Below are 15,385 nucleotides of genomic sequence, written 5' to 3' on the forward strand. Positions count from 1 at the left end.
GGATTGGAGTCCTTTAGAGGCAGAGGAATTCACCCCTCCTCATCCCAGTAAATCAAAGAGACAGGGAGAGAAAACACAAAACAACAAAGCTCAGGGACATGTATGTTTGATCAGGGGCAAATCTGGACCAAATCTGCTCCAGTTTGTTGGAAGCTTTTTCATAATGCAAAGGAAGAAAGAACAGAAGGGAAGAAAGACTGCAGGTCTCTTAGACAGCAGGTCACTGTGAATTTAGTCATCAGGATTTCCCGGATCAATCTAACTTCTCCAAAACCATACACAGTCAGACTCAGTCTATGCTACCAAATCTGTGTTAATCACATAAAGATAATGATTAGTTTAAGAAAGGATTTTCCTCCAACGCTAAAAAGCTTATAAACTATCCAATACCTTCAAGGTTCTCTCACAATTCACTGATACTTTTAGAAGAAAGTGACTGAAAATATATTTTCTTGATTTCAAACCATTAAAAAATCATTTGTACAGTGACTGAGTCACAGTGGACTAGGGTCATACTTCCCCAACTTCATAGTTTTTTTTTTTTAAAAATCACTTTTGAAGTGATTGTACAAAGGACCTCCTCATATATCATGGTAAGTGAAAATTTTAAAGCAATCTAAATTTGACTACCCCCAAAGGGTTGGGGCTACTACATGTGATTTTTTTCCCCCTTCCATTTGCCATTCATTGCTTCATGGGCAGCCTGTAAAGGCCAGAAATAGGAAAGTATTTCAGGAACTTGCCTGGCTTCTCCTGTGTAGATAACGGGGCTTAGATTTCACTCAGCTGCCAAGCAATCCATCTTACCCTGCTGTAAGACAATACTTTCAAATCCACTTATCAATGTCAGGCCACACTTTAGTATCAGAGAAAGCCAGGATGAAATGATCAGATTTACAAACTTCGTATAAAAGGTCTGTTACTCACCCTGGCTAGATAAGTGCCCTGATGCATAGGGGAGAGTTTTGTGGGTTTTTTTTTTTTTTTTTAATGTTGCTATGAATCAGCCTTTTTTATTCAGATGTCTGCAGGAGGACCATGGGCTATGCTAAACTCATTTTCCTCATGATTAGATTTAAGATGAAACTGGCTGCTTGCTCTGAAATTTATCTGCATTGCCAATGTTTTAAAAATTAATCAAAATTCATCTGTCTTCTGGAAGACAGTTTCACAGATCGCTGGAAGGCTTGAATGGCCTAAGAGGTACCAAAGTGAGAACAGAGATGCTGGAGATAAGATTAAAAATCCCAGGCAGCAAAGCTGGGAGGTTGGGATGGTCCAGGCTAATCCTACTAGAGAGTAACTTCCTCCAGTGTTTGCGCATGTGTCAAACACAGGGAAGCGTGTGTCTGTGTTTGAACTGATTCGCGGGTCGGAGCTGTGGCTTTCACTTACTTGTTCCTGGAGGACTTTGAGTAATGCTTGCGTGTGTGACTGCTCTTCCTTTGCTTGCTCCAGTTCTGACTTTTTGTTGTTCAACTCCTCCTGGATGGTCAGCAATTGCTGTGAAATTAAAGGATGTTTACGATAAGATAGCAGGCCAACTGGAATATTGTAAGATAATCAGAACATCCATTCCAAAACACAAGAAAAAATTTTGTACATGCCTTAAAGTGTAAGCTGGACTTCAGCTGACTTTTTAAAATGTGCATTTCACATAGGGTAATGAGCATGCAGTTAAGGCCACAGCCTCAGGCTGCTGGTGACACTGATGCACAATACTTGTGTCAGTATCTGTGAGGGCACCTTTGTTTCCCTTTGAACAGATGCACATTTATAAAAATAATGCATGTTAGGTAGGAAGTTAGGCATGAGCAACCAGGGGTGCCCTAGCCAGAAAGGATGCAAGCTGATCTCTAAACCCCATCCCAGAGGCACCCAGGAGAGCTCAGAGACCTGCTGCAAAATAACCAGGGAGACTTTTCCACCTCCTGAACATGTGCCCTAGCACACAGGGGATACAAACTAACCACAGGGGCCTCCTCTAGTAACCTTAGGCAGCTAGGAGCCCATTAAGGGTTCATGAATATTCTACACATATATGCATCTGATTGTAACAGACTCAATTATGATGACATACACAACAGAACCTGCTGCGATTGTCAGAATAACTTGCGATTGTCAATCAGCCTTGCTGCTGCTGCTAAGTCGCTTCAGTTGTGTCTGACTCTGTGCGACCCCATAGATGGCAGCCCACCAGGCTCCCCCGTCCCTGGGATTCTCCAGGCAAGAACACTGGAATGGGCTGCCATTTCCTTCTCCAATGCATGAAAGTGAAAAGTCAAAGTGAAGTCGCTCAGTCGTGTCTGACTCTTAGCGACCCCACAGACTGCAGCCCACCAGGCTCCTCTGTCCATGGGATTTTCCAGGCAAGAGTACTGGAGTGGGGTGCCACTGCCTTCTCCAATCAGCCTTGAGCCTATGCCTATTTGCATTCCCTTCCATTGACTGGTGGTGGGTACAAGCCCTGTTTTGCACAGGGCACAACCAAAGGAGGAGACAGGAAGTATAAAAAGGGGGAAGACAGGAGGTCTTGGGAGAGGACTATGACTCCTTTACGGTTGGCCTGCTGCCGTGTCTTGGGGACTATCTGTCTAATAAAAGATCTGTTTCCTTGAGCTGTAACTTGTCTGTTGTTTTAAACCCTTTAGTCCATTGTTCCAAATGTTTGTTGTGACAAGAACCAAGGAAGCAAAATAAACCAGCCTGACATGCAGAATCATGGTAAGAAACGAGAACATTGATAACTGAAGAGATTACATTAAAAAAAAAAACAAAACTAAAAACACTGAAAATAATTAGTCCATGCCCAAGGTTACATCAGTTTACATCAGACCCTACAGCTAGCTTTAGAGTAGCTCTGTAAAGCCGCTTCGCCAGGTGGCTGGGACCACAAACAAGACTTTTACTTTCTCTGTTATGACGGTGATATTTTATTAGATCAGCAGGACTCAGGTCCAAACTGCAATCAATATATCAGCTGAGAAAACTGCTGATATAAGCTGTCAAAACACTCAGCTATGGCCTGCACTGCTATTTGGAAGCAAGGCACGGAAGGCATTGCTGGAAGCTTGAGCGGTCCTTGCCCCCATCAACTGTAACTCACGCAGAGGCTCACCTGGCCTGCCAGGAGGATGGGGCTGCCCAGCGCTAATTCTCTGTAAAGCAGTTCTCTGTTAATATAGACACAGGCTGGAGAACACATTCAAGAGCTTCCAAACAGGCCCTGGAAACAGTGTGTCTATTCAGAGCTTCTTGACAACAGAGGGCTAGTTTGCAAAGACAAATGTGGGTTTCTTCTGCTCCGGCACAAAACAAGCGGTACCCTAATGACATGGAAATGTCAGTGCGTAGTCGTCTCCACGCCAAGGCTGCTGCTTCTGGGGCTTGACAAGCTGGCTGCAGAGCTGCCTGGCCAGTTCTGAACTACCAAGGCTGGAATAAACACTGGCACTGGATTCCTGGGGCTTAAACCTACCAACTGGAAGGATTAAATCAAATCTTCCAATCTGCTAGTTTAGGGGGTATGTTGAAGACAGGAAGCGCTCAGAAAAACACACTGTGTCTTAACCCCTGGGCTTGCTTGTCCTGGCCCCTCACCTGGTGCGGGATATAGATTTAAACATAAACAGTGATTTCCCTGCAGTTTTGAAAACACTCAGTGCTTCTTATTTCACCACCTGCCCCTATCATACATTGCCCATATGAGGCAATACACACAGCCCACACGGGCTCCCTTTAGACGTTATGTGGCTTAATTGTGCACCAATTGATTACAGTGCAGAAACCAGGGGGCCATATTGTACTTTGGCACCATGACAAGTAACGAAAATGACCCTTTCCAAACAGTGGGGAATGATCCTGTTTCCTTATTCTCATTCACGATCAGCCCCAGAATGGTTCCGAAGGGATCTGGTGCTCTGACTTCCATGATGCTGAGTGGATTTTTTGTGTCATTAGACAATTTCGAATCCAATCCTGAAGACTCCTTTAAAAATGAGCCGAATGGAGGACAGGGAATTATCTTCAACAGCTCCTGTTCACTCACTGCTGTAAGCGAAGTAGCACAATTTAGAAACAATTGATGTCTGGCTGCAGGGGGCTGGCCACGCTAAGGACGGCGCCCCTGGACAATGGAAAGCCAGGCAGCCATTAAAAATGAAGTTACACAAGTGTCTCTGGACACAGAAGGAACTCATAATATACCGTTCCCTGCATGAGGGCTTCACTGAATTTTGCAAAACAAAAAAGCATCTGGATACTGTCTGTAGGTGAGTAGGTTCATGGATCTTTCTGTTAGTCTGGCTTATAATTTTCTGGTAAGTCTGGTAAGGAGCAGACACTGCTTTAGTAATAAGAAAAAAAAAGCAAATGAACTTAATTAAGGTTGAGGAAACGACAAAGAGGAAAACTACTTGGACACAACTCTCAGGTATCATCACCAATACTGTGAATAAATCAGAGGGGAGGCGAGAACTCTACTGGAGTCTGCCATTTCACCTACACATTACAACACTGCTTGATTCAAAACATGACTACTGTGTGCATGTACGCACGCACGCGCGCGCGCACACACACACACACACACACACACACACACACACCCTTCCCTGGACCTCACTTCCCAGGTTAGCATCTATCTTATCTCATTCTTCTGTGGAATCATGGAATTAAATTAAATTTTTAATTTAAATTGTCATTCCAATTTAATTTTTTAAATCAAAAAGTGTGAGTCCAAGGAATCATCTGCATGTCCTTCTCTTCTCATATGCAGGAAACCGTTTTTAATTTCTTTTTTATTTGAATGTGTTTTTCCAAAATATATACTGTTGTCTCATGGGTATGCAATTGCATGTAAGTGGCTGTGCCATGTCTCTTATTTACTATGTTTTTTACTAACCACTATTCCTTTAAGATAACCACGTTGATATGTATCTATCTCTAACTACTGCCTCTGGTGGCTGCGTAATAGTCTATGGGGTATGTCCACCCAGGTATACCTATTCCACCTTCCCAGTGAAGCCCACTCAGATTACCCCCATTTCTTGCCCCGTCCGGGCTACAGTGGGAGATGCTGGTGCTTGTCCCTCTGGACCTGTGGGAGACTTTCCCTTGCGTGTATCCAGCAGTGGATCTGCTGGTTCACAGGACATGCTTGAGGATTTCACTGCCAAAGTGGCTTTACAGAATGGCTGTACAGTCTCCCGCTCACCAGTGCTGGATGAGTTACTGTGCCCACACTTTACATTACCTAGCCTTCTAACATCTGTCAGTCTAATAATATCAAGATTCTTCATCTTTTAAAATCATTTCATACTTTCTCTGATCCCCTGTGATTTTAGGCTTTACTTCCACATGTATAATCTGGGTTTAGAAAAGGCAGAGAAACCAGGGATCAAATTGCCAACATCCGTTGGATCATAGAAAAAGCAAGAGAATTCCAGAAAAACATCTACTTTTGCTTCACTGACTATGCAAAAGTCTTTGCGTGGATCACAACTGTGGAAAATTTTTAAAGAGATGGAAGTATCAGACCACCTTACCTGTCTTCTCAGAAACCTGTATGAGGGTCGAGAAGCAAGAGTTAGAACCAGACATGGAACAATGGAAAACTGCTTCAAAACTGGGAAAGGAGTATGACAAGGCTGTATATTGTCACCCTGCTTATTTAACTTAGATGCAGAGTATATCATGCAAAATGCTGCATTGGATGAATCTCAAGCTGGAATCAGGACTGCTGGGAGAAATATCAACAACCTCTGATATGCAGATGATACCATTCTAATGGCAGAAAGTGAAGACAAACTAAAGAGCCTCTTGATGAAGGTGAAAGAGGAGAGTGAAAAGCTGGCTTAAAACTCAACATTAAAAAAACTAAGATCATGACATCTGGTCCCATCAGTACATGGCAACAGAAGGGGAAAAAGTAGAAACAGTGACAGATTTTATTTTCTTGGGCTCCAAAACCACTGCAGATGGTGACTACAGCCATGAAATTGATGCTTGCTCCTTGGAAGGAAAGCTATGGCAAACCTAGACAGCATATTAAAAAGCAGAGACATCACTTTGCTGACAAAGATCCATATAGACAAAGCTATGGTTTTCCAGTAGTCATGTATGGATATGACAGTTGGACCATACAGAAGGCTGAAGAATTGATGGACCATAAAGATGGATATGACAGTTGATAGATATAAAGTTCTGAAGAATTGATGCTTTTGAATTGTGGTGCTGGAGAAGACTCTTGAAAGTCCCTTGGACTGCAAGGAGATCTAACCAGTCAATTCCAAAGGAAATCAACCCTTGGTATTCACTGAAGTTCTAATACTTTGGCCACCTGATCCGAAGGGCCGACTCACTGGAAAAGACCCTGATGCTGGGGAAGATTGAGGGCAAAAGGAGAAGAGGGTGGCAGAGGATGTGATGATTAGATAGCATCACTGGATATAAATTTGAGCAAACTCCGGGAGATAGTAAAGGACAGGGAAGCCTGGTATGCTGCAGTCCATGGGGTCTCAAAGAGTTGGACACCACTTACTGATTGAACACACACACACACAGTGTGTAAACATCAATGCTAGTCTCTAAATTTGCCCCAGCCTCCCCTCCCCCACCTAGGACCACATGTCTGTTCTCTACAGCTGCATCTCTATTCCTGCCACACAAAGAGGTCCATCTGTACCATTCTTCATAAAAAGCAGAGACATTACTTTACTGACAAAGGTCCATCTAGTCAAAGCTATGGTTTTTCCAGTGGTCATGTATGGATGTGAGAGTTGGACCATAAGGAAAGCTGAGCACCAAAGAATTGATGCTTTTGAACTGTGGTGTTGGAGAAGACTCTTGAGAGTCCCTTGGACTGCAAGGAGATCCAACCAGTCCATCCTAAAGGAAATCAGTCCTGAATATTCATTGGAAAGACTGAAGCTGAAGCTGAAACTCCAATACTTTGACCACCTGATGTGAAGAACTGACTCATTTGAAAAGACCCTGATGCTGGGAAAGTTTGAAGGCCGGAAGAGAAGGGGACGACAGAGGATGACATGGTTGGATGGCCTCACTGATTCAATGGACACGAGTTCATGTAGGCTCTGGGAGTTGGTGATGGACTGGGAAGCCTGGAGTGCTGCAGGCAATGGGGTAGCATAGAGTTGGACACAACTGAATGACTGGACTGAACTGTACCATTTTTGTGGGTTCCATATATGTGCAGTAATATATGATATTTCTTTCTTCTGACTCAATTCATTCTGTATGACAGACTCCAGGTTCATCCACATCACTACAAATGACCCAATTGTGTTCCTTTTTATGACCGAGTAGTACTGCATTGTATATGTGTACCGCATCTTCATCCGTTCATCTGGCGATGGACATTGAGGCTGCTTCCATGTCCTGACTATTGTAAACAGTGTTGCAATGACCACTTCAGGCAACTTAAAGAATGCTTTTAGGCTGAAATCAAATCATTTGATGACTTATAATGTAGAAAAGAGCTGCCCCCTCTAGGCAGACAGGGCCCCTCACTAAGGCACCTGGGTGGGCAGTAGAGCAGGGGCTTATTCTCATTCCCATTCACCCGTGTGGCCTGCTGTCCTATTCAGGGCAAAGCCTACACAACTGTTTGCAGAAGTTTTGGGTTCTTCCTCAATAAAGACCCCCTCCAATCATCCAAGCAAAGTTAGTTTTCTCTCATCTTCCCAAAGCACTTTTATATGACATATTACAGTTCACAGGAATCTCCCCGGCTAGACTACATCCACCAAGGGTAGAGGCCATAACTGGGTTGCCTCTAACATATAGTAGGTGCTGAATGAATGAATGAATGAATGAGTAAAGAGGTAAATGAATATTTGCTCTGGTTCCCCCAATTCTATGAGATTAAGCCATAATCTAGCAAAAAAACAAAACAAAGGAACCTGCCCCCCCCCCCCCCCCACACACACACACACCAAATTAAAACAAGTTCAGCAACAAAAACTATTTGATCCATCACTGGGCAACTTATTGTTCCAGACATATGGGTATATGAAAGCTTCAGAGGAAAACAGCAGTTCCACTAAAGGCATTCTGATTCATTACTCTGGAAGTAATAGATACTGTCCTTAAGCTACAGGGGAATATTTCTTGAAAGTCTAAAGAAGCCCAATCAGTGAATTTATAATTATGTAATTTCTTCCCCATGTCCCACTGAAAAGCAAACAAATAAACCAAAACCGCCACTAGGAAAGACAAAATCAACACACCCCTAGACTACTGTCTGCATTCTTTCAAACTCTTTCTTTTGTTTACAAAACATCAATTCATGAACCTAATATTTATGTATTCAAAACAGTGGTCATTCAGAACTGCTATTCCTTATTTGACTAGATGCCCTATAAAAACAATGAGATAGTCTGCAACTAGATAATTTAAGTCAGGCTTTCTGGGTCTTTTTTCTCTTGAAATTTATGAAACTGTATAATGTTCTTTCTGGTTTGAATTTTTAAGTACCAAAGTGCCTCAATTATAGAAGTTCACAGGCAGCAAGAACTTAATCAGAAGAGCCTTTCGGTTGGACTGGCTGACTGCAGCATAATTTTAATTTAACATTGGAGAGTGTGGCATTAAACAGATGCACTATTACATTTTTTGGTGGTTACAACTGACTCTGTTCCAATTAGACAATTATCCATATGCCAATCAAGTGCAAACACTCGGGCGGACAATAACAGGTAAATAAATGCAGTACCTGACATGTCTTGATGTTTCCAGGCCACTGATTTAATAGGATCATTTGTAATGCTCTTTGGGGATGTAGACTTCGGTGTGTAATGGGTCTTTCTCTCTGACAAATTCAAAGTGCATTACAAATGTTATTTGGAGCTCCAGAATAAGTGAGGTCACATTTCCATTTTTATAGATGGGCAAATCATGGGTGCCCAGAGGTTAAGTCATGGACCTGAAGCCATGGCGTCTCGCAAAGATCTACCGCTTGCCCAACTCAATTTCCCTGCTTCAAACTGCACTTTCTACCCTGACAACCACATCAAACCCTCAATATGAGAGGGAAATGAGGACACACCAGGTTTGAAACTCTCCTAGCAAGGACTTCCACCTAGGCAGTCACCATTTTCCACTTACGGAGTGAGGCTGTTTTTGTACCTCATGGGACATGCCTTTTATGTACCCTTTGTGAGCAGTATGGTGGATTTCACTTTCCTTTAAAAAGTGTAACTCTCTCCTTGTCTTTTTCGCTTATGTTTTATACTTTTGTCACTAAAGTGAAGTCTATATAACTAAAAGGTAGTATAAAGTTCAATCCCATGAAAATCATGGACTATGGAGCAAATTCACAGTAGGAAGTACACCAGCAACATCCGATGATGAGCTGTTGCTTCTTGAGTCACTCAGTCGTGTCTGACATTTTGCGACCCCATGGGCTGCAGCACGCCAGGCTCCCCTGTCCTTCTCTATCTCCTGGAGTTTGCTCAAACTCACATCCATTGAGTCGATGACGCCATCCAACCATCTTACCTTCTGTTCCCCCCTTCTCCTCCTGCCCTCAATCGTTCCCAGCATCGGGGTCTTTTCCAATGAGTTGAATGATAAGCAGACGCTCATAGAACTGTGATACCTCAGGAATCTTTGGGAGGAGTGGTGAGCTGCTGGGGCATGGAGGTGGTGGTTGGCGTGAAACTGAGAGGGTCCCTAAATGGAACACTGACTTTGTGCCTTTCATGGTGGTGGTGGAGCACTTTCTAAATTTATACTGGTGGCAAGTCACATGAACTTATGCCACGAGGTAGATACACACTGATAGTGACTGCCAACCACACACACAAGGCTCTGCCTGAAGGCAGACAGAGCTAACAATATTCCTGACAAAGGAGAGAAATCCCGCTTGGGGGAAGGATAGTCAGGTACCACCTGGCACCTACAACATTCACTTTTCTCCTTGGGAGAAGAAAAAAAAAGAAAAGATGGAATTGAACTAGCTTGAATTTTGGGGGTCACATGAGAGGCTAAGACTACTCAAAATGTATTCTAGTTTAAAACATCACTGGCTTTGGACTTCCCTGGTGGTACAGTGGGTGAGACTCTGCCCGCCAAGGCGGGGGACATGGGTTCAGTCCCTGGTCTGGGAAGATCACGCTTGCTATGGAGCAGCAAAGCCCGGGCACCACAACTAGTGACCCACATACCTGAGAGCCTGGGCTCCACAACGAGAGAAGCCTCTGCAATGAGAATCCTGCACACCACGAAAAAGAGCAGTCCCTGCTAGCTGCAGCTAGAGAAAGCCTCGGCAGCCTCAAAGACCCAGAACGGTCAAAAATAAATAAGTAAATAAAATTTTAAAATGTCATCTGCTTCTCCCTGTGGATGAAAGTGCACTTCAATTTACCTTAAGACCCGAGGGTCCACCTGGGCACCTCCCTCTCCACCTCTAGCTCGGTGACCCCTGGGGGAGAAACATCTCTCGGAGAGAGCCCCACCATCCAGATGACTGATAACAGGACTATCGGATCATAGAAATGAAATTGTGCTCCGAGCCTAATATCCTATTACGCCAGGCTATACATATTTAATTCCTTGGGTCTTTCCTCATAAATCAGTTCCTTCAGGCCCTTAATCTCGTCAATATCTTTTCTGATATTGAATTTTAAATGCCACTCTCATTGCTAGGCAGAAAGGCAATCTCTTGCTCGTGATGGGATCAGGTTTCATTTACAACTGAGAGATGCTTGGAGTCTGGTGCTATTCCCTGACCCCGCTGTCACAAATCCTGATGTCGGCCGGAGCCAAACAGCCCAAGGGCAGGTCTGACTGGGCTGGTCCTCTGAGAGGTCAAGATCAGGAACCCTGGGGTCATGTCTAGGGGTGCTCTGGAACAGCTCTCGGAGAGTGGGGAGAAGACAGAAGTGTTTTGGGGGGTGTGGATCCTTGGGGGGGGGGTGGTCCTGCGAAACATGGGCACCCTGCCACCCACCCAGGGCAGTGTGCTATGATGGAGGTCCGCTTCTCTGAATGTATGCATCTGACCCAGGACACACATAGCATGCATACATCAGAGGAAGATCTCAGGAAGTGGGTGAAGGGAAGGAGAGGCTTGTAGATTCTTTAGAGGGGAAGTGTGTAACCCAGAGGGCAAGGGTTTGGAGCAGGAATATTTCCAGGTTCCCCGGGGCTGGTCCCTAACACTGGCACCTCCCTGGTTGCAAGGAAAGGGAAAAAAATCCATGAATTCTGTGAGCTGTGCAAAATTTCCAGAGGGGAGCAGGAACGATGACTGTTAAGACTTCAAGAGTGTGGGAAACACGGGGAACTACTGAGATGAGGATTTGGGGGCCTAAGTATGCAGGCAGTGGTAGGGGTCCCACAGTGGGGCTCTAGGCGCTGTTGGACTCAGTACAGGAAATAAGTAAGTGCAACTGCACAAAACTGGACAAAAATTAAACTATCCAAAGGTCCATCTATCGACTGTCAATGTACCAACAATTCGAACAAAATTGGACAAAACACTCCATCCTGATAGAAATCCTTTGTTGACCTAAAACCAAAACAGTTGCTGCCTTTACTATTAAGATTCAACATATATGGAAGCTTCAAATGAGTACTGCTCCATCTCTTACCCTTTAATAAACATACTTTCTGTAGAAACTAATTTGGAAAATGTTGGTGTCACAGTCTGCTCCCCGCCAACCTTCCCCCACCCCCACAGACTCACAAAGGACTCAGCTAAGCCTGGTTTTGGGGTTTAAAAGCACTTGAGCTCATCTAAGACACCCTGTCCCCAATCCCTGCAGCACTACACAAATTCCTAGATTTCTACAGCAGGTTCGAAATAAACAGTGAGAACACAGGTGTTGCAAAGACTAAGAACTAGAACTGAGTTACTTTACTCCATTTCACAAGACCCCTTAAATAAATTTTATGTCAAAAATTGGAAACAGTGAAATGTGGCGAGCACCATGAACCATTTCTTGTTGAGTGCAGAATTGATTTCTTATGTGAAATATTTTTACTGAATTTTCATATTTTACAAGCTGATATAAATTCTTTCAAAATTGTTAACTGTTTGCCTTAAAACTAAAGGACAAATCAAGAAAATGTCACATCAGTGGCACTAACAGTTGTCTAGACTGTACCCTTTGCATTTGGTTTTGTTAAGATTCACGGCAGGAGGAGAAGGGGGTGACAGAGGATGAGATGGTTGGATGGCATCATCGACTTGAGGGACATGAGTCTGAGTAAACTCCAGGAGATAGTGAAGCATAGGGAAGCCTGGTTTGCTACAGTCCATGAGTCTGCAAAGAGTCATGACTGGGCAACTGAACAACAACAAACACTCAAAGATCCACGTATTTACTGGCCATTTACATACTGTAATATATTCAGTTCAGTTCAGTCACTCGGTAGTTTTTGACTCTTTGCGACCCCATGAACTGCAGCACGCCAGGCCTCCCTGTCCATCACCAGCTCCTGGAGTTTACCCAAACTCATGTCCATTGAGTAGGTGATGCCATCCAACCATCTCATCCTCTGTTGCCCCCTTCTTCTGCTGCCCTCAGTCTTTCCCAGCATCAGGGTCTTTTCCAATGAGTCAGCTCTTCGCATCAGGTGTCCAAAGTACTGGAGTTTCAGCTTCAGCATCAGTCCTTCCAATGAATATTCAGGACTGATTTCCTTTAGGATGGACTGGTTGGATCTCCTTGCAGTCCAAGGGACTCTCAAGAGTCTTCTCCAACACCACAGTTCAAAAGCATCAATTCTTCAGCACTCAGCTTTCTTTATAGAGACATACTGTAATATATTAACTATAATCAAAATACCAAAGTTCAAACTGCTAAGTGAGGTAAAAAAAGGATTTAATAGATAGTTGTGATTTTTCTCCCTTTTCATTATACTATTTTATTAAAATTCTGTAGGCATAATATATGTGAAATTCAATATCAGAAAAATTTCACTGTATTTCTTTCTTGGCCATTATTATTACTTGTTTCATTTCATGATTATTACTGAAAATAAGCCTGTCACATAGAGGAGGAGGATGTTTAAAATCGGATCCTCCCTGACTGTCAAGTTACACCAGGCACACAGCTGGCAGGCAGCCCACTGTCTGGGCAGGAGAAGAGATCATGACCTTGGGGTGGAGGACTGTGTCATCAGACAGGGTTTTAGAGACCATTTCCATTACTTGGATATCCTCTTGGGAGGGCCTTGTGTGAAAGACAAGATACTTTCTGGCATTTGTACAATCCAGTAGAGTTACTTAACCATGATACATGATACCCCAATAAGGGAACATTATGAAAAGAAGTACAGCCAAGGTTTGGTGAAAAGGCCAAAAAAAAAAAAAAAGAAGCCCCAGATAACCATCTCAAGGTTAATATGGTTAGCTCTGTTGCTGACCTGCTGTGTGACCTTGAGCAAGCCACTTACTGCTCTGGTTTCCTCTTTCCCTCTCAACTGTCTCATAAGGAATGATGTATCATTTGCAAAGCAACACATCAATTAATGTCCTGCTTACTGGACTCATGAAGATAACAAAAAGGGTTTGGAAGACTCTAAAATCTGTTTTCTCTTCTTCAGATGATTTTTTAATAGTGTAGTTTGCAGGGTCATTTTAACCTCCTGTCTTTCACTTTCCTCACGTGTTATACAAAGATGACAGTACTCGCGAGAGGGATATTATGAGACTAAAGAATATCTATTAAGTATGGGAGGCTTCTTGAATGGCAAAGGGTACCAAGTTAAATGAAAGCGCTGTCACTATCCTCTTTGCAAAAATGGAGAGACTAAGGTCAAGTGACTTTTAACTTCCATGAGTGGGCACTCTTGGGGATTAACATTCAGAGACAAGGTCTGCTGTTCAGGCCCATCCTAGCCAGGCCAGTTGTCCTCCTTCAGCCAATTTTCAAAACACAGGGCCAGCCAACATGAATTAACACCATTCATGCAATTCCCAAGAGAAGGTGTCAACTGCTTTGCCAGAGTAGGAATACAGATCGGTGATGCTCTCTCTGTTGCCTCTGCCGGCAATTTTGCTACAAATGATAATCCAATTTGCTGGGATTTATTTACTCTTATCACTTTTTCTGGGGGGGTAATTATATAAGGTGGTCATCACCCCAGCCTCTGGGCACATGTACAGCTGTTAATGTAGAAATTTAAAATATTAACATGCTTTCCAGCCAGGTTGGCCCATTTACTTCAAACAAGCACGGAATTGCACAGCTGGGTCTTGAATCGCGCCCCAAAGGCCAACAGAGATTTGCTCTTTCTCTGCAGAGTTTATAACCCAGTCATGAGCAAGCCTGTAGCTAGAAAATCCTCTTATGGATGACTTGTGACCAAAATTCTGTGGCCATCTCTGAAGGTGACTGATGCAAAGTGATCTGGGCCTCATTCAGGACAGCCCATGGAGAGCAAAGCGTGTTGGCTGTAGTATCAACAAAAGATACTACCACCATCACTGGCCACCTGGGCTGCAGTTTTAGAAATAAACATTTAAAAACAATTATTTTTAAATTTATTTGTTATTAATTGAAGGATAATTATAGTACTGTGTTGGATTCTGCCATACAGCCACATGGTTCAGCCATAGGAATACATATGTCCCCTCCCTCTTGAGCTGCCCTTGCTCCCTCCCACTCTAGGTTGTCACAGAGCCCTGATTTGAGTTCCCTGAGTTATACAGCAAATTCCCACTGGCTACCTATTTTACATAAGCTAGTGTATATGTTTCCATGCTACACTCTCCAAGGAATGCCCATTTGAATTAATGGTTAAGGGTAAGAATGCAAGCTGTGGTTTTGAGAGATTTTAGTTGAGTCCCAGTTGGTGAGAAAGCTGTCATGATCTAACATGTGCTGCATATAAATGAGAGAAAATAACCCCTGAAAGTTTTATCTCTACATCAGCCACAGATGTCTGACAAAGGATGGACATGGGTCATCACCTATGTTACTTGACTCTCGATTAATGGAAGAACTTCAGTAATGCCAACTCAATGACAACAATATTCTCAATTTTCCTTTGTTAACACAAGTTAATGTTTTTACAGCTAGGAGACTCACACATCCAGGGGCAGGGTGAGAAGTGCCCCTGAACTGAGAGCTTCAACTCTCTAGGTGGCCCTGCAACAAGGTTTGTAAAAACTGGGCACATTCACCTGTCACAGAAGACGTGGGAGGCAGAGGACGTCTGCTCATCCCCCGAAGTTTCCACGTTACTTTACTACACTGGGGCTGGTCTGGAACCCCACATCAGGAGTCTCAGAGTAACTGGAACCTTCTGGAGGTCTCCAAGCTTCACTGGTTTCTGGCTCCAGGGCCATGTCTTGGGGAGACAGGTGAGGGCCTCAGCAGATAAGAACAGATTCCCTGGACTTCCCTGGTGGTCC

General features: G+C 43.6%; 1 protein-coding gene across 5 annotated transcripts in view; it reads right to left on the reverse strand.

Annotated features, from left to right (window-relative positions):
• ENOX1 (ecto-NOX disulfide-thiol exchanger 1) overlaps positions 1-15,385 on the reverse strand; it is a 336,022-nt gene that overhangs the window by 70,730 nt on the left and 249,907 nt on the right. For all 5 annotated transcript variants that reach the window (XM_069601258.1, XM_069601259.1, XM_069601255.1 and 2 more), the window contains one exon: positions 1,396-1,503. In XM_069601258.1, coding sequence (XP_069457359.1) covers positions 1,396-1,503 — 108 coding nt within the window. The remainder of the gene's footprint in view (positions 1-1,395; positions 1,504-15,385) is intronic.

Source organism: Ovis canadensis, chromosome 10, assembly GCF_042477335.2.
Source record: "Ovis canadensis isolate MfBH-ARS-UI-01 breed Bighorn chromosome 10, ARS-UI_OviCan_v2, whole genome shotgun sequence".
Classification (NCBI taxonomy): domain Eukaryota; kingdom Metazoa; phylum Chordata; class Mammalia; order Artiodactyla; family Bovidae; genus Ovis; species Ovis canadensis.